This window comes from Astyanax mexicanus, chromosome 2 (assembly GCF_023375975.1).
Source record: "Astyanax mexicanus isolate ESR-SI-001 chromosome 2, AstMex3_surface, whole genome shotgun sequence".
NCBI classification, from domain to species: Eukaryota; Metazoa; Chordata; class Actinopteri; order Characiformes; family Acestrorhamphidae; genus Astyanax; species Astyanax mexicanus.
Window position 1 is genome coordinate 4387501 of NC_064409.1, and position 20193 is coordinate 4407693.

Sequence of the window (20193 nt, forward strand, 5' to 3'; positions counted from 1 at the left end):
GTTTTTACTCAGACTCTCAGGCTGCAGGCAGGGGGCTTGTTTATTATCTATAAAAGCTTCTCCATTAAATAAAAACGGTCCTCTGCCCTAAAGGAGGATGACTCTTCCAGTCATGCCACTGTCATGAGCTCAGGTTCAAAACTGACACCCCAGGTCTGCCCCCTATTGTTGGAAGAGGGTAATGTTTATTTATTTTTTCATTTATACTTATTTTGAATAAATATGTAATTATAGACCAGATACTCTTAACCATACAGGTAGATTGGTCTTGATTCTACTGAACTTCTGTTTTCTATTGAACATGCCATTATTTTTTCAAGCTTTGTCAAGATTAAATGGAAAATACATATTCAAAATAAAATAAAAGCTCCGTTAAAAATCTACAAAAGAGCAACTTTACACAAGAAAATGTTTTTTTTATATAAAGAAAACAGTGGAAAAAGAGTTCATTTTAAGTCATTTTCGAGAATTTATATTGGTCCAATCATCAAAAAGCTTGAAACATTACAAGAGATAAGATAGATCTATCCATCCATCCATCCACCCATCCATCCATCCATCCATCCATCCATCCATCTAATCTAAAAATTAGAGAGCACATAAAATTATGAGTTTCTTTGATTTTACCAAATTGAAAACCTCTGGAATATAATCAAGAGAAAAATGTATGATCACAAGCCATCAAACCAAAAACAGTTATCCAAAAGCAGTGTGTAAGACTGGTGGAGGAGAACATGATGCCAAGATGCATAAAAAACTGTGATTAAAACCCAGAGTTATTGCACCAAATATTGATTTCTGAACTCTTAAAACTTTATGAATATGAACTTGTTGTTTTCTTTGCATTATTTGAGGTCTGAAAGCTCTGCAGCTTTTTTGTTATTTCTGATTATCGTCTAAACTAGTGAAACAAGCCTTGTAATCCGGATTTTGCAGCCGACAACAGTACCTGCCTGGCATCCTAACTAAAGCTATGGTGGCTGAATGCAGTCAAATCCTCACAGCAGTCTTGAGTCTTGAAGTGTAAGTTCCCCTTTACTGCAGCTGAGGAAGAGTGTGCTCCACATGCATATCCCTGATTATTTGTGCAGAACTGCAGGAACTCTTGCAGGTTTCTCTGTATTGTAAAATATAGTGATGGTGAATGTTATCAACAGCTCCAGCACTACAGTTACAGGCAAGCAGATAACAGCTGAAAGTGGAGCTAGCAGCAGCAGCAGCAGGCCACCCGGCTCCCACCGACATTACTGAGACATACACACACCATACACACACCATACACACACTTACACACACTTATACATACTCCCACACACCATACAAAAGCTTAAACACACTTATACACACTCACACACATAAATACACATGCTTACACACACTTATATACACTCACACACTACATACACAATCTCAAACACACCGTACACACACTTACACACACTTATACACACTTACACACACCATACACACACTTATATACACTCACACACACCATACACACACTTACACACACTTATACACACTCACACACACCATACACACACTTACACACACTTATACACACTCACACACTACATACACAATCTCAAACACACCTTACACACACCATACACACACTTATACACACTTACACACATAAATACACATGCTTACACACACTTATACACACCATACACACACTTAAACACACTTATACACACTTACACACACCATACACACACTTACACACACTTATACACACCATACACACACTTATACACACTCACACACACACCATACACATTCTTAAACACACTTATACACACTCACACACTACCTACACAATCTCAAACACACCGTACACACACTTACACACACTTATACACACTTACACACACCATACACACACTTACACACACTTATACACACCATACACACACTTACACACACTTATACACACTCACACACACACCATACACACTCATAAACACACTTATACACACTTACACACACCATACACACACTTACACACACTTATATACACTCACACACACCATACACACACTTACACACACTTATACACACTCACACACATAAATACACATGCTTACACACACTTATATACACTCACACACTACATACACAATCTCAAACACACCTTACACACACCATACACACACTTATACACACTTACACACACCATACACACACTTAAACACACTTATATACACTCACACACTTATACACACACTCACACACACACCATACACACTCTTAAACACACTTATACACACTCACACACACACCATACACACTCTTAAACACACTTATACACACTCACACACACTACCTACACACGCTTAAACACACTACATACACACTTATATACACTCACACACTAAATAAAAGCCATATTCATAATAAATGTGTAGCTCTGGCTGGGGCGCTACAAATGTAATTATAATTGTGTTATGTAACAGTATTGTAATTAAATCTGTAACTGTATTGTAACCGTAATTATAATTGGACTGTAATTATCATTACTATATCATATTGTCACTTTAATTGCAAATGTCCGGTAACTAAATTGTAAATGTAATTGCATTCTAATTTTAAATATACTTGCACTGCAACTGTAGTTGTGATTGGACTGTCACTGAAATTGTATTGCCATTATATTGCAATCCAAAGTAATATATTGTAATACAAAGTAAGAACACACACACACACACACACACTTATATACACATTTACACCATACACACACACAAATCATCAGTCTCCCCCACAGAGCTCTGCACGTAACTGTTACACTCCCCCCCCCCACTCTCTTTAAACTTTCTCACTTCTCTCTCAGTGTTTTTCTTATAGAGTGTGTGTTAGTGTGTGTGTGTTAGTGTTAGTGTGTATATATGTGAAGACATTGTACCCGGGCTTGTTTATTGAATCAGCAGCAGAATGGGGGAACAAACGGAGGGATTGGCGCTACAAAGGGAGGCGCTCTGATTAAAAAGCTTCTCAGACCTGCTTAGCGGAGGAGCGGCGAGGAGGAGGAGGAGGAGGAGGAAGAGGAAGATGATTGTTGCCTCTTAAATCTCCTCCATCCCTTTTCTTTCACTCACGACTAGATTACTCCCCTCTTTCAATTCCGCCCGCCGACTTCTCCCTGCTAGGCCGCTTAACTTCACAATGCACACGTCTAACCTCCCTCCCTCCCTCCCTCTCTCTCTCTCTCTCTCTCTCTCTCGTTCCTCTCGCACCTCTCGCTTTGTATTCTTTCTCTCGCTGTTCTCTTTCCTCTTTCCAGGTAGAAGTAAACAGGGACCACTTATGATGAAAACGATGAGTTTCTTTAATTTTACCAAATGAAAAAAAACTCTGAATTATAATCAAGAGGAAGATGGATGATCACAAACCATCAAACCACCAAACTGAACTGCTTAAATTTTTGCACCAGGAGTAAAGCAGCATAAAGTTATCCAAAAGCAGTGTGTAAGACTGGTGGAGGAGGAGAACATGATGCCAAGATGCATGAAGATATTGATTTCTGAACTCCTAAAACTTAATGATTATAAACTTGTTTTCTTTGCATTATTTGAGGTCTGAAAGCTTCTTTATTCTGCATCTCCAAATGACAATATTTTTATATGGAATTTGGGAGAAATGTTGTCTGTAGTTTATAGAATAAAACAACAATGTTCATTTTACTCAAACATAAACCTATAAATAGCAAAATCAGAGAAACTGGTTCAGAAACAGAAGTCCTCTCTTTTTTCAGAGCTGTAGATACTAGATTTTAAAAACGCTTTTGTAGAGGGTAAAGTGTCAACTCAACAGCACTCAAACTTTTTACTCTTTAGGTATTTTTTAAGTATTGGTTTTAAAACTACTGAAAAAGTAATGTAGAAAGAAATAAATATATATTTTTTTCTAAAAGCCATAATAACTATAATGTCAAAATATTAAAATGTTTATGTTGATAATATAATTTGGGATGCACTAGGCTGTTCCCTGTTTCAGAGACACATATGTTTCCATATATGAAAATGAATGTATTTTAGTACAATGTAAATATATTAAAGTTAAAGCTTAGTTGGACGTTTGTCTCAAGATCTCTTGGGCAGATGTGATGAATCACAGTATAAACCAATAGGGAGTCGGAATGGTATAAGTTCATACTTCTCTACATCCAATCACAATCAGATTCACTCTATCTGGATGGAGAGATTTATCTGGATAGGGGTTTTATTAAAGGATGAGAAGTCGGAATAAAAAACAGCTGAAATGAAATAGGAGTAACGAGACTATTTTTAATAAAATGTAGGGAATAGAAAGTTTAGATAATTGTATGAAAATATGAGGAGTAGAAGTGAAAAAAATTCTTATCTTCTTTTTTCTGCCTCTTACTCATCGCTATCTATCCTCTCTTTACCCTCAGTCTCATTCTTCTGCTTAATCTTTGCTCTTTACTTTCTTCCTCTTCCACCATCTTTGCCTTCCTCTTTTCTTTCCTTTTTTACTTTTTTCTCTCTCCATCAATTTCTCCCTTCCTCCTCTCTTTTTTTCTCTCTCTCTCATGTAAAGCTTTGAGTCTTGAGGCTGCTCTAAACCCTCTTTCTCGTTCCCGGCATGCAGCCCTGCTCTTCACTGATTTGTAGTTAATTGCTAGGGAAGTTAGTTTAAGTCAATGGGGATTAGGCAGGGGGAATTTTGAGTGGCAGCCAGGGGGGCGGCGGAACTACAGAGGGGAATGTCTGCCTCTTTTGTATGCAGGTAAAAGCTAGACAACATTATGTTTGGAGTCGTACCAACTGTCCACAGCTTGGGCTTGCACATTTTTCTTCCTGCTGCAGTTCTTTTGTATGCTATAGGCCTGAATGGCTAGACCTGAGCTTCAGAATTTAACATATTCTACAGAACTGACCAATTTACTTCAGTATTACGAGGGCTAAAAAAAATACTTGGATCATTTTGTTCTGGAATTGTGATTGTCATACTGTACTGGGGTGAATGATGCACTCTCATGAGGGGTATCCAGTTAGTTTTCTTGTAAGCTGTAGGCTGTCTGTGTGGCTAGACATGAGCTTCAAAATTATATGTATTTTACAGCACTAAACAAATTACTTCAGTACTAACAAGGGCTGAAAACAAGCTTGTGTCATTTAGTTCTGCAATCCAGAGGAAGTGAGCATTGGAAGTTGATAAATATCAACGTGTTTTGTTTTGAAGATAAGAGAGGCTGCAAATTCCTGTGCAGATCTGTGTTCAATAGCTGTGCGTGATGCACTCTCATGAGGGGTATCCAGTTAGTGGTGTTAAAAGTCTTTACTAGACTTACTGTAGTTTCTATGTATGCTGTACGACTGTGTGGCTAGACATGAGCTTTAAAATTCTACGTATTTTACAGCACTGACCAAATGATTTCAGTGCTAACAAGGGGTAAAAACACGCTAACGTCATTTAGTTCTGCAATCCAGTGGAAAAACAATGTGATTTGGTTATCATTAAGGTACAGAAGTGAGCATTAGAAGTTAAATATAAAGAAAAATATCAATTGGATTGGTTTTGGAACTAAGAGAGGCTGTAAATTCCTGTGCAGATTTGTAGTTTTCTTTACTTACTCAACTGTGTTGTGATGCTGACTGTACTGGGTTGAGTGATGCACTCTTATGAGGGATATCCTGTTAGTGATGTTAAAAGTCATTACTAGACTCACTGGAGTTTCCTTGTGTGCTGTAGGCATGTATGGCTAGGCCTAAGCTTCAAAATTCTACGTATTTTACAGCACTGACCAAATTACTTTGGTATCAACAAAGGCAAAAAAACTTAAATATGATTTGGTTATCATGAAGTTATAGAAGTGAGCATTGGAAGTTGATAAATATCAAGGGGATTGTTTTTTAAGCTAAGAGAGGCTGTAAATTCCTGTGCAGACCTGTAGCTGTCTTAACTAACTCTACTGTGCTGTGACACTCTCATGAGGGGTATCCAGTTTGTGGTGTTAAAAGTTGTTACTACGTATTTTACAGCACTGACCAATTTATTTCAGTACTAATAAGGGCTGAAGTCCAGCAGTTCTGCAGTCCAGTGGAAAACACTGTGATTTGGCTATCAATAAGTTACAGAAGTGAGCATTAGATGTTAAATATGAAGATAAATATCAAGGGAATTGGTTTTGCAGCAGGAGGACATGCACCAACCTGTAGAAGTTAATGGACTAAACCTGTGAAATGGTAGATAAGAAGCATGGTCCGCATGCTGAGGTCACCTGTAGAGTCCTGGTTAGAAGAATAGGGCTCTGTACTGGAGAGATACAAAGCTTCAGTCAGTCCTGTAGCTCTCCTGGGTCGGCTCTGGTTCCACAAATAGGGTTTCAGGCATTTCTGAGAGGGAGCGGGTCCAGCGCGGAGTCAGTGTAGCGGCCTGATACTCAAAGCCCAGGCCTAGTTCTCCTGAAATAAGATACGCAAATATTTCATGGTGAAAGGACTTGCATGCTTGTAGTGAAACGGCTTCAAGGAACTGACACCCTGCCTTTGGGTCTGATTGTCTGTCTGTCTGTCTGTCTGTCTGTGTTTCTCTGGAATGATTATGTATTACTAGAGTGGCATTACTGGAAAGCTACTGTCAAAAAACAGGTAGAGTTTATTGTTGTTGATTCTCTTATTGATTTAAGATTAAGAAACAAAGAAAAGATCCTGAGTAAATCCCTTCCTTTCCAATACCATTTTTAACATGCCCTCAAAGACTGTCACTTACCAATTCTCCATTTAATAATCCCTGATGCATTTTAAGGGCTTTTCATGTACTGTATTAACTCAAATAAAGTTTATGTGACAACTCCTCTGAGACTCCTTGGAAAGTAAAAGCTTTAAAATGCTTCAGTCTTCAGATATACAGTACAGATGAGTTTCTTTGATTTTACCAAATTGAAAACCTCTGGAATATAATCAAGAGGAAGATGGATGATCACGAGCCTTTAAACCACCAAACTGAACTGCTTGAATTTTTGCACCAGGAGTGAGTAGAATAAAGCTAACCAAAAGCAGTGTGTAAGACTGGTGGAGGAGAACATGATGCCAAGATGCATGAAAAAACAACTGTGATTAAAAACCAGGGTTATTCCACCAAATATTGATTTCTGAACTCCTAAAACTTTATGAATATGAACTTATATCAGTCATTTCTCATTGTCTGCAAAATTAAATGCTCTAAACAACAATCTTCATTTTACTCAAACATATACCTATAACTAGCAAAATCAGAGAAACTGATTTAGAAACTGAAGTGGTACCAACAGAATTGCATTTGAGGAGAATCAATCAGTACTTTTGAGGTTTGAGGCCAATACCGATTACTGATCGTTGTTCAGTATGATTGGCTAATCATCAATAGTGAGCTGAGTGAGGCTATAAATTCCTGTGCAGGTGTGTACTGGGGTGAGTGATGCACTCTCATGAGGGGTATCCAGTTAGTGGTGTTTAAAGACTTTACTAGATTTACTACTAAGAGGTGTTTTAGTTTTACACATACTACAAATATCTGTATTTAAGTCTAAAAATGGCAGATTTCAGCACTGGCTTTAATAGCGTTCTGCAGCTGTTAGCAAGGTATGAATTGGCATCTAGTGGTTGAATGATCAACTGCATCATTATATTATTTCACAATCTGATGAGCTCTTAGTTCGGCTTGAAAAATTGCACATTTTAAGATTTTTACCCTTTTTTTCCCCTTACAACTATACATTAAATACTGTTATTAAATATTCTTTATTTTTCTCTCTCTCTCTTTGTTTCTCTCTACAGGTGCACCAGAAAAGAAAAGTGTGAGCGGTCGTCCGAGCCACGCCGCTTCGCCTCCAACATCAAGCAGTGTGTGAGGCTGAGCGTCCACCCCAGCAACATCTCTGTGTCCCAGTACAGCGTCACGGTAAGTGTGTGTCCAAAACCCATTTCAGAGCTGGAGCACACACTCCGTCATTCCTCACAGAGTGACGATAAGCAGACAGCCTCACTCAACTGAGACGAGACATCAGTCACTGTTAATGTGACTGAATGCAATAAATTATTCAACAAGCTTCATGGTGAAGGAGAAAGAGAAGGAGAAAGCTAACCTGGAACTCGGCCCTGAAGTTGGTCAGTCTATAAAGAACATTATGCTATAAAACTACAGCAACTCTTCATTTATTTATACAAGTCAAAGATAATGGGTTCTAGTTAGAGTGCTCTGTGTTAAATAGTCTCTTATAGTCATTATTAGCCATTATTTAATCATTATTAGCTGTATTAGCATCTTTGAACACTGAAGTGTTCCTACGAGATCCTATGAGATGCTGTTCTGGGTCCTTTTGTGACCTCCTGGATGAGTTGTCCATGCCCTTTTGGAATCATTTCAGTCGACCTTTGGTCTCTCCTGGGAAGGTCTTTCACCAGTGTTCCATGTTTTATCCATTAGGTTAGAGGTTAAAGCTTTTTTTTTTGAGTAAAGATCTACATATACACAGGGACTGACAAGGAACACCTGGGGAAGATAACAAGAAGGCTATCAATAGGCGGGGCTAGACTAGGACAAAAAAAAAAAAACAGCTATGACAAATGCATAGACGAGCCAAAAAAAGGACAATACATGACAAAAAAAGATGACAAAAACTCTATTTCACCTTTGCAATATATTTTTTGCATCAGTTGCATTAGTTGATTTATTTTTTTCTAGCACTGGCCAGCCAAGAACTTTAGATTTGTTTTTTTTTCTGAGACTTCTAATGCTCAGATTAGTGTGTACCTGTGTTGTGGTGTTCCATATAATGGCGGATTCATACATACAAATCCAGTCCTATAGATAAAGTAGCATATTTTACTCATCGGATTGTAAAGCACATTTTAAGCGACACTTGTAAGGAACAACGGTGTAGCCTAAGTAAACAAAACTGTAATTCTTAAAATCAAACGAGTGCTGGATGATAATCTACACAGATTTCTCTCCTGAAAACTGTTTATTTAGATTTCCAATATTTTAGCCGCGTTTAGCAGCAGTGCTTAGCGCTAGTAAATGCTGCCTGATAGCGCTACACTGAAGAACTCTGAGTGTTCTAGTAAGCCAGGGTGCTATCAGCTAGTGATTCATCTTATGTAGCTTGTTTTTACAAGATAAACATGCAGAAAAAGGGGAAAGAGCTAGCACTGTAGTTAGTGGCTAATGCTAATACTTCTCCGGCCTTGGTGCTGGAGAAACTTTGCTAAAAACTTAAACCCTTAAAACGCTGTACTGCAACAGAATGGCTTTACTGCTCCTTAATACCTGACTGCTAGAATTTATACAATAAAGGATTTTAGGTGTGCCTTATAGTGAAAAAAATATTGTACGCTAATATTAAAAAGCTGAATACCTGTAGATATGATTAAAGCTTCTCAATCTTCTCAATCAAGTGTTCTGACCAATAGCGATCCTATTCTCCTAAACATCTTTAAAAACATCTAAAAGCCTCGACTCTAAGTTCTCTGCAGATCTGCCATTTTTTCACCTCCCCTATCCCTCCCATTTTTCAGAAAGTATCAAAAAAACATATTGTATTAATATTTTATTATTTGGCAGTTTTTGCATTGTCACGGCAGAACATTGTACATTGAAAAATAGATCCTTGTAGCTTGTCATTGCCTTCTCACCTTGAGCAGCGAGTGGCCTCCTGTGTAATGTACGTGTTACGCATTTACAAGTTGGGTGAGGTGAGGTTTGCAAGGGCATGTTATAACCAGTATTCAAATAGAGGCCATGAGCTGTTTTGAAGCTGTTCTGGAAAAGTACCAGAGTACCCAAGTTTGCCAAAGGACACATGCTGTATATTGTCCGGGTGTCAGAACAAATCGTATTGAAAGAGTCACGGATGCAAGTATAACTAGCTGCTTAAGATATGTGACATTTTTTAACACTAATGGATTTAAGGGAACCAGAATTGTTAAACTAATCATAGAAACTGTCTCAGAAAACTGTATTCAGAAACTTTAAATACAAAGCATAAACACAAAGTACCAATATGCTGTTCTGGGTTCCTATGTGACCTCCTGGATGAGTTGTCCATGCCCTTTTGGAATAATTTCGGTCGGCCGGCCGGTTTGAATAAAAGGAACACTTAAACTCAAACACACAATACCTGAACAAGACTACAACAAACAAAGGGCTACATATACACAGGAACAGACAAGGAACACCTGGGGAAGATAACGAAAGGGCTGGGTAACAAATGAGAAACCACAGGTGGGAACAGTAATCAACAGCCATGTCAAACACATAGACGAGCCAAAAAAAGGACAATACAGGACAAAAGAAGACAAAAACTGTATTTTGCAATACATTTTTTGACATTAGTTGCATTATTTGATAAAATACATCACATCAAAAGCCCTGTCCAAATGGGATTACTTTCTCCCATTTGGACGTCTATGAAAAATATTTCACAATTCTACTCAGTGATAAAACTCCTGCATCCAGACTGCAATTGAAAAAAACTGTGGACTCGAGGACCAAGGAGTTTTTGTTTTTTTTTTGACATCGCTTTCAGTAGCTCCTCCATTTCCACTCACTGTTGTGTTTACGTGGATCTCCGTGGAAGCACACGCCTAAAGTATAATTACGGTGCGCCGCAGTGGACAAATACCTATTTTATTGAATGTAAGGAGACAAAACTCAGAGATGTAAATCCGGACGGGACTAAAATTACTGGAGGACCACAGAGTTCAGAGAAAAACAGTAGATAATTCAGCCTGTAATTTATTTATCAGAAGATGGGAAGAAAAATCACAGAAGACCCCCATAAAACAAAAATGAAAACGACACTGAGAAACTAATCCCATCCAGTAAGGGCCAAATTGAATTATAAATAAAAATCAAATTTTTTATTTATTTTTAAAGTGAAAAAAAATCAAGATTTTTTTTCCACGATTCAAAGAATCGTACAGCCATACAAATAAGTCTGTGTGCGTTCTACTGTTCAAAGTTCACCCTGATCACCTCACTTTTATTCTCAAACAGGAGTGGAATAATATTTCATCAGGCAATAGCTTGGGGTTCACTCAGGCGGCCTCAGACAGAGACTTTAACCTTTTCCCAGTGAGCTGGGGATTTACCGCGGTTTTACCCAGCCTGCCTCCACCTGCGTGTCTTTCGCAATCAAGCAGGTTCTGGAGATGTTTCATTTTTTTATTTATTTTATTTATTTTTTTGCTATGGAATTACCCAGGGCAAAAGCTACACATTTCAAATCCAGTTGATTGCTGGAAGAAAACACGCTGGCAGACACAGCGGCGGAAGTGTACAGGCTGGTCCTTGACCTTTTTTCATTATTAAATATTTGTTTGAAGAGATAAGCTCAGAGCTCAGAGCCGCCTCCCTTCGCCCGGAGTCTGCTGGGAGTTGTTGGGTATTGAAGCTGGAATTTGTTGTTGGAGAGAAGAAAAGAAAACAGACGCAGACTTTTTTACTGAAATGTTTTAGAAATGCGTTTCATCCTGAGGGCTTTCTGGATGGGTCTGGATTTGTGTGATGTGTGTGGTTTTGTTTTTTTGTTTTTTTGGTTAATATTCAGAGTGGGAAGCAAATCTCTGGACATCAGAGACCAGAGATTTCCCTGAAGACACTCTTTCACTGTCAGATAGCCGCCAGGATAGAGCTGCTGCTCTGTGCCTGAGCTCCAGGGTTTGGTCTAAATGGGATGCACTTTCTTGATTTCTTGAAGATTCATAGTGTGTTGTGACGCTCATTGCTATCTTATACCCCGTCAACAGTTTTTTTTTTTATGACTGTTAAAGTGTACTCGCCAATGTGTAATGTGTGGTGGTCTGGAAGTAAATATCTGGAGTGTTTCTATTTTAGTGGTGAAAAGACAGGTGCGCCACTGATGGATTAAAACCCTGACAATAGTCAACAGTCCTGCATAAAATAGGCAGAATAAAGAATAAAATAACGTTACTGTTTCCCTGTAAATGAGCTGCTGGTCTATCTTCACAGTGTGAACGAGCAGGTCACTATCTGTCTCTGCTGAGACACACAAAAGCGCCATGCTGTTAAGATACGAATGCGCCAAAGTCAGAGCTCACCTGACTCTTAAAGGGAATTGTGACTAGCACATTGATTGGTTTATTTCACGTTATGCCCAAAATTAACCACACCCATGATTAATTTAGAAAATTTGTTCATGTCTTTTGCATGTTTGATAATACACCATTGACCGACAGTGTGCTATAGATCCCTAAAATAGGGCCCTTTGTTGTTCTCAACAACAACTGCTATCTAACCATCTATCTAATCAGGTCAGATAGATAGATAAAGGTCAATTAAACATTATTTGTAGCATCTGTCATTCTATAAAAGGTGAATGCCTCAACTGAGCCACCACTGCCTCAACTGAGCCACCACTGCCTCAACTGAGCCACCACTGCCTCGACTGAGCCACCACTGCCTCAACTGAGCCACCACTGCCTCCACTGAGCCACCACTGCCTCAACTGAGCCACCACTGCCTCCACTGAGCCACCACTGCCACAACTGAGCCACCACTGCCACAACTGAGCCTCCACTGCCTCCACTGAGCCACCACTGCCTCGACTGAGCCACCACTGCCTCAACTGAGCCACCACTGCCTCAAGTGAGCCACCACTGCCTCCACTGAGCCACCACTAAGCCACACTCATGTCCAGACCATGTCATGTATCTCTTCTAGCGCTTTTCCACCAAAAGAACTCTGGTTCTTGAACCAGTTCGGTTCAGGCTTATAGGACTTTTTAGGAAACATTGGATAAACAGGTTTCTTTCAACCGTGTTTTTTTTTTTAGTGAACCAGCTCACGTTTCCATTAGTTTTAGTGGAACCATCAAAATGGCACACCATATGTCATCACCACAGATCTGTTTCTGTTCCGGAACCTACTTTTGTTGGTGGAAATGCCGCGAACGGTTCAAAGTTAGCGTTTTTAAAAAACGCTATTCTTTTATCATAACTGAGGTTCAGGAGAAGTGAGTGACGATTCATTAAAGCATTATTAAGATCTGCTTTATTATTATTATTATTATTATTTTTTTAAATCCAAAGTAAAGAAGTTACTTTAGGAAATTTACTTTTTTTATTAAGGGTAGACACATCCCGTATGTTTTTTAATGAACACATGCTGTGTGATCTGTTCATCAAGATGCTCTCTGCACAGCTTGTTGAGAAAGTTGGAGAAAGTTGCAGAAGTGTTTCTAAGAGTTAGAAGAGTTAGAAGAGTTGAGATGTGCTGAGATGATACAGTATAAGTACAGTATAAATGTCATCCGCCGTAGTGAAGTGGTTATTTGCTGAGGAACATCAGTCAGGGCTGCGTCGCACCCTCTGCGCCCTCTCTCTCCGAGTTTCATTTTAATATAGATTGAATATAGAGACTTTAAAAGTGTGCCAGGAACACAGGAGGTGGATCCACTTGGTTTTCCGCGTCCCCTCAGGGCAGGAGCCGCTGCTTTCCATCCGCTCGTATTTAAGCCCCTCGCCGCGATCGCTCTGATGCATTTCCATTTTAAGTAACCGCTTCCGTGTGATTATTTCCCCAACGCCTTTCCTGATGTTTTTTTTTTATTTTTTTATTTCCTCGCACGGCCGAGGTAATCACGGAGCAGAGAGCCGACGATGCCTGTGTCACGGATGGAGCGTCGGATGTAGGACGGGAGGGGCTCGCTTTTTCTTTTTCTTATTATTTTTCTTTCTCTTGTTTGCGGGGAGCCTCTCGTCGCGGGGGCGAGCCGATTTTTACATATTCATGCCGGCTGGTGTCCGGATTCACCTGCTCCAAATGTAATTGAAGAAATTCTCAGCGTGGCTCTCTAAAAGAGAAAAAAAAAAGAGAGGAGATTAAATCCCAAAGAGGCGCTGGCACAGGCTTGTGCATCCAGAGAGACAGAAAGAGAAAGACAGAGCGAGACAGAGAGAAAAAGAGCAGGAAAATGGAAGGAGAAGAGGAAGGAAGGAGGGATGCAGGGAGGAAGGGTTTGGTATCTGCTTACAAGCGCCTTCCTCTCATTAAACAGCAATATAAAAACAGCGCGGGTCAGCCGTTCTGCGGGCGAGCGCTGTTACAGCCCATATCACACACGGAAAAGCTTTGTGGCCTAGCAGGGCCGACGCTTCCCATCAATATGGATATTTGGAGTTGACCTACTTCACCTGCTCGGGCAGCTGAAGGACTAACGCCGCTGTGCTCCAGCCTTTTCTCCACATCACACAGATTCTCAGCATCCGCAGAAAGACAGAGCTTACGCCTGTGTTATTTAAAACAATGCGTACTCGGTGCTTTTTCCTTTATTCACTTCTATAGCTCAACCCCTCCCAACCTCTACCTCACCCCGTGAAGAGGGGCTCGTCGGCTGAATACGGAACATCATTACACAGAACATCATTACTCGGCACTAACTGTGCTGAACTTTCTGCCGTGCACCAGTGTGTAACAGTGTATAACAGTGTATAACAGTGCATAACAGTATATAACAGTGTATAACAGTGTATAACAGCGTCAGCTAATATTAAATCTCTGCAGTATAACTACAGTAGTTTAAGTAGTGTACAAAGGCTTAACATTAACCCCACTTCCCCTTTATACCCACTAATGTTCAGCATGCTAGCTGCTTTTTAACTTTAGTAATTTATACAATATAATATATACAATGTCAAGTTTCTCTGGCAATATTTATAATGGAATTCATAAAGAGCCTTAAAGCTGAGAATTCCTGCAAAACAAGTGTAATTTAGAAATTTAGGTGAAATTGTGTTGTTGTACATTTGATACAGGGGTCGGACAATGAAACTGAAGCGCCTGGTTTTAGACCACAATAATTGATTGTGGTGACGGACAGTTCTGGTGGAAACAGGAGAGTTGAGGTGTACATTGAATTCTGCGTGATTTGATCAGCCGTGGTTTTATGTTTTTTGGATACAATCCGGGTTAGCACCCGAACATCCCTTTCAGACAGCTTCCTCTTACAGCGTCCACAGTTAATCCTGTTGGATGTGGTTGGTGCTTCTTGGTGGTATGCTGACATTACCCTGGATACCGTGGCTCTTGATGCATCACAAATACTTGCTGTCTTGGTCACAGATGCTCCAGCAAGATGTGCACCAACAATTTGTCCTCTTTTGAACTCTGGTGTGTCACTCATAATGTTATAGTGTGCATTGCAATATTTAGAGCAGAACTGTGCTCTTACCCTGCTAATTGAACCTTCACACTCTTTCAGCTCTTACTGGTGCAATAATGTGCAATTAATGAAGATTAGCCACCAGGCTGCTCCAATTTAGCCATGAAACCTCCCACACTAAAATGATGACAGGTGTTTCAGTTTCATTGTCCAACCCCTGTATGTTCTCATGTAATTGACAGTGAACATACAAGTATTCTATGTACGCTGTGTTTTAGAAGCTTGTATCCGTGGCTCTCCTGCGGGGGGGTGGGTGGTAGGGGGTGTATAGGGCGGTGGTTGTCGTGCTCGTTGGATTGGACTTGTTAAACTGAACTCCCTCAGCGTGGATTAGGCAGCCTCTAAAAGCTTGCCGTTCAGCTGGCAGACGGCAGCAGGAGTGGGGAGATCGCTGTGTGAGTTCTGGCCGTCGCTCCCATCCACAAAAAAACTCCTCCCGCTGCTGAGAAATAAGAGAAGCAGCAAAGAAAACCAACCGCCATTAATACCTGCATTTAGAGAGAGCCACAAATCTGACATGAATCTGTCTGAATGAGAGAGAGAGAGAGTATTCTGAGAGAAAGAAAGAAAGAGCAAGAAAGAGAATGTTAGAGTGAACATGAGAAATGAGTGATGGAGGACAGAAAAAGAAGAGAGAGTCTGAAATGAGTGAAATAAACAAGAATAGGTCAGAAGGAGAGAAAGTGAGAGACAGGGAGAGGAGTAGAACATGAGGAGAGAGAAAGAAGAAAGTAGAAGGAAAAAAGGAGAGACTAAAAGCAAGAAAGAGAGTGAGTTAACGTGAGAAATGAGAGATGAAGACAGAGAGAGAGGAGAGAGGCTGAAAGGAGTGAAATAAACAAGAAAAAGTCAGAAGAAGAGAAAGTGAGAAACAGAGAGAGAGAAGTAGAACATGAGGAGAGAGGGAAAAGATGTAAAGAGATCAGAATGAGAAGTAAAGAGAGACATAAAGATAGCAACATAGAGTAGAACTTACTGAGCATGAGAAAATGAGAAATAGGAGTTAGAGAGAGAGAGAGAGAGAGAGAGAGAGAGAAGAGAAAATTCTGAGATATGTAGAAAAAAAGAGAGAAAAAGACAGTGAGAGAGAGAGAGAGCAAAAAAAGAGAATATGCGTGACTGAACGTGAGGAATGAGTGATGAAGGACAACGAGAGGAGAGAAAAGCTAAAAGGAGTGAAAGAAATGATAAAAACGGGGAAGAAGAAAAAGTGTGAGAAAGTAAAAGAAAGGGAGAGAGAGAGAAAATAAAGAGAGACTAGAAAAGTGAAAGAAAATAGAGAAATAGAATAGAACTGACCAAGTCTGAGGAAATGAGAAATTAAAAGAAAGGAGTTATAGAGCAGAGAAAGAGTAGTAGAAGTTTAAGATAGTTTAAGTAGGCAGAGAAGGAGAAGATGGAGTGAAGGAAGAAAAAGAAGCGAAGAGAGAGAGAGTGAATGAGAAAAAGATAGAGAGAGAAAATTTTGAGAGCAAAAAAGAGAACAAGAGTGAGATAAACAACAGCGAAATGAGAGCGGAGAAAGGGAGTAACAGAAATGAGAAGAAAAAATAAGAAAGAGAGAACATGTGAGAGAGAAAGAAAGAAGGAGATCAGAATGAGAAGAAAAGAGCCAAAGAACATAGAGACATACGATACAGAGAGACTGAGAAAGAAGAGTCTGAGAGAGAAGAGAAAGAAAAGATTGAGAAAGAGTAGAAATGAGTGAGAAAAGGGGTGATAAAAGTAAAGAAAGAAGTGAACGCAGAGTAAATGAGAGTAATCCAGAATGACAAATTGAGAGGAGAAAAAGAAGAAGAAGAGAGAGGGAGCAATATAGAGAGAAGAGAAAGAGATGATGAAGAGACGACAAAAATAAGATGACAGAGACAGAGAGGAGTGAGAGAGAGATTAGGGGCAGAGCAAGGAATAGGATGTGAAAAAGAAGGGAGAGAGAGAGAAAGGAGAGGAAATGAGAGAGAGAGAGAGAGAGAGAGATAAAGGAGGGGATAGAAAAAGAGAGAGAAAGAGATGAAGTAGAGAAATGACATCACCAGTCTTTTCTCTCTCCTCCTCCACACATTTTCTATCCTTCATCATCCGCCTCTTCTGTGTCCAGTGAATCATATTAAAGTCAGGGTGGGCCTGCAGATGGCCGGGTGAAGGCTCATGATAGTGCTGGTCATTTCCCCGCTGTAGAGACGGCCAGTGTGTGCAGTGTGTGTGTGTGTGTGTGTGTGTGTGTGACCTGCTGCTCTGCTGGCTCCTTTGTATCAGGGGCAGACGGTCAGACTCAGATATTTATCTGAGCAGTCTGAGTTTTTATTTGGGTTCTTTGGCTTCTGAGGTGAAGCTGAACGTTAAAAATGTCCAATTTTGTGTTTTTTCACTTTGTATCGTGTGGAGAAGGATTTGTGTTTGTGTGTCACACTTTTTTTTTTTAACCCTTTTAGACCTGAATTATCTCCAGTGATGGAAAAAATGGGTACCACTTTAAAATAAGACTACCTACAGAAAGGGTTAATAAATGGTTTAGTAAGTTTAGTTTAATAATGGCGTAAAAATCATTAATAATCAGTTATAACATATACGTAGAAAGGGCAACAATGACCTGTTGTTTGTCAAGTAGTGAACCCACAGCCATCTATATTGTTGCCTTTTCTACGTATATGTTATAACTGATTATTAATGATTTTAAGGCATTTACAACCTAATTAGTAACCATTAATAAACTAATTGTGAACCATTTATAAACCCTTTATAAAGGTAGTCTTATTTTAAAGTGGTACCAAAAAAGGTAAGAAGATAGATAGATAGAAATTCTGGACATCCAGCAGCAGGTATACATAATAAACAATCAATCAATCAATCAATCAACCTTTATTTTTACTCGGTAAATACATTGAGGGTAGCCCTCATTTTCAATGTAGCTGAGCTTACATTGAGTTAAAGGGATTGATACTTAAATATAAATTATAAAAACTATAGGCTTAAATGTAGAGATAAGAGATAAAGAGATAAATATGTAGAATAATAAAATATAAACACAGTTAAATAAATAAATAAATAAATAATAATAATAATGATAATAACAATAATAATTAGTAAATATATATATTTAAAAAAAGGTTACAAGAGAAGGATAAGATATAACAATACATATAAAATACAATAAAAAAAACAATGATAAAAATAGTCTTTTAGTGTCTGTTTAATAGAGGTAGTGCAGTAATATAAATGGTATTTCAGAGTAGAAAACAACTTATCACACACACATATATTACGAATATATGTAAGTACACACACATTGTTACACGTGTGTACTTACACAAGTCAAAATGAACCTTAATACACATGTGTAATTACATAACCTGTTCCTCTGTAGTTAATCTGTAACAATGTGTAGTTCATCAGTAGTTACACTGTAGTTACATGGATTGTTACCGTGTAACTACATAGTACTTAGGGACACTTATTATAAAGTGGGACCAGTTTTTGTACTTTATTACCTGACACCTCTGATTTTAATGCATTTTAAAGTGGACTCTGGCCCATTTTTCGTTGCTCATTGGGGATCTAAACACCCATTTCTGGAACACAGACTTGTCTGTTCTGGGTCAACTTCTGTCGTAAAATTGCTACATAAATTGAACATTACAAATCGTTAGAAACGGGGAAATGGCTAAATATACTAAGGCTCCTTTATTCGCACAGTAACTGTTTGTTCCCGTCTTTAACTGCACTCGTCTGCTCTCTCTCACAGCTCGTCCTGGAGGCTCACAATGTTCCAGAACTCTCTGCCGGTGTGAACTGCACATTTGAGGACCTGGCTGAGATGGATGGGCTGGTGGAGGGGAACCGCATCACCTGCAGCTCCCCAGCCGAGAAGGAGGTGCCACGCATCGTCGTAGACCAAGGTGTGCATACATATACATACATACACACATATATATATACATACATGTACAGCTCTGGAAAAAATTAAGAGAGCAGTTTCTTAATTAATTTTATCTGATTTTGCTATTTATAGCTTTATGTTTGAGTAAAATGAGCATTTATTTGCAAAAAAAATGGCTAAAATAACAAAAAAGATGCAGAGCTCAAATTTCCGACCTCAATAAATGCAAAGAAAAATAAAACAAGTTCATATTCATAAAGTTTTAAGAGTTCAGAAATCAATATTTGGTGGAATAAACCTGGTTTTTAATCACAGTTTTCATGCATCTTGGCATCATATTCTCCTCCTCCACCAGTCTTACACACTGCTTTTGGATAACTTTGTGCTGCTTTATCCTGGTGCAAAAATTCAAGCAGGTCAGCTTGGTTTGGTTTGATGGCTTGTGATCATTAATCTTTGTCTATATTATATTGCAGAGGTTTTCAATTTGGTAAAATCAAAGAAACTCATCATTTTTAAGTGGTCTCTCTTTATTCATTTTTTTTTCAATTAGTCCTACATTACTAGGAATACATCATCCCCACTGTGAAGCTTGGTGGTGGTAGCATAAACTGGTAGCCAAAAAAATAAAACGTCTTTAGAATGATCACTGGTTTAAAATTTAAAAAAATTTAAATTTTAAATTTTAAATTTCTGATCAATTTAGAATGTCCAATTTATTTGATTTCGATGTTTTTGGGCTGTTGGATGGTGGAAGCCCCATGGAAACCTATGCAGACAAAGGCAAAACATAGAAACTCCACCCAGATAGAAACTGCTAGGAGGAAAACATGCTACCCACAAAGCCACTGTGCAGAAATCGAGTCTTAAAAATACTCAAATAAATCCAAAAACTACAGCGTGACAGTGCCGCTGCCGCTGCTGCTGCTGCTGCTACGATGGCGTGGTGCTGATGATGGTGTTGTAGAACCGAGCTGTGTAAAACACTAGGTATCAAGAAGTCTGAAATATTAGTGCTTTCCGGAGCACCGTCGAGAAATAGCTAACCACGCAGCTCAGGAAAATACTGATAATTGGTGCAATTACATCAGCGCTGAGGTAAAATGGCAGGGCGCGCTGGCGCTGT

At 39.1% G+C, this 20193-nt stretch overlaps 1 protein-coding gene and 1 long non-coding RNA gene across 2 annotated transcripts in view; both read left to right on the forward strand.

Annotated features, from left to right (window-relative positions):
• Positions 1-20193, forward strand: part of LOC125799091 (uncharacterized) — a 515567-nt gene that overhangs the window by 333215 nt on the left and 162159 nt on the right. The window lies entirely within an intron of this gene.
• plxna4 (plexin A4) overlaps positions 1-20193 on the forward strand; it is a 459159-nt gene that overhangs the window by 300862 nt on the left and 138104 nt on the right. The window contains exons 6-7 of the mRNA XM_022671791.2: positions 7785-7908; positions 18933-19086. Coding sequence (XP_022527512.2) covers positions 7785-7908; positions 18933-19086 — 278 coding nt within the window. The remainder of the gene's footprint in view (positions 1-7784; positions 7909-18932; positions 19087-20193) is intronic.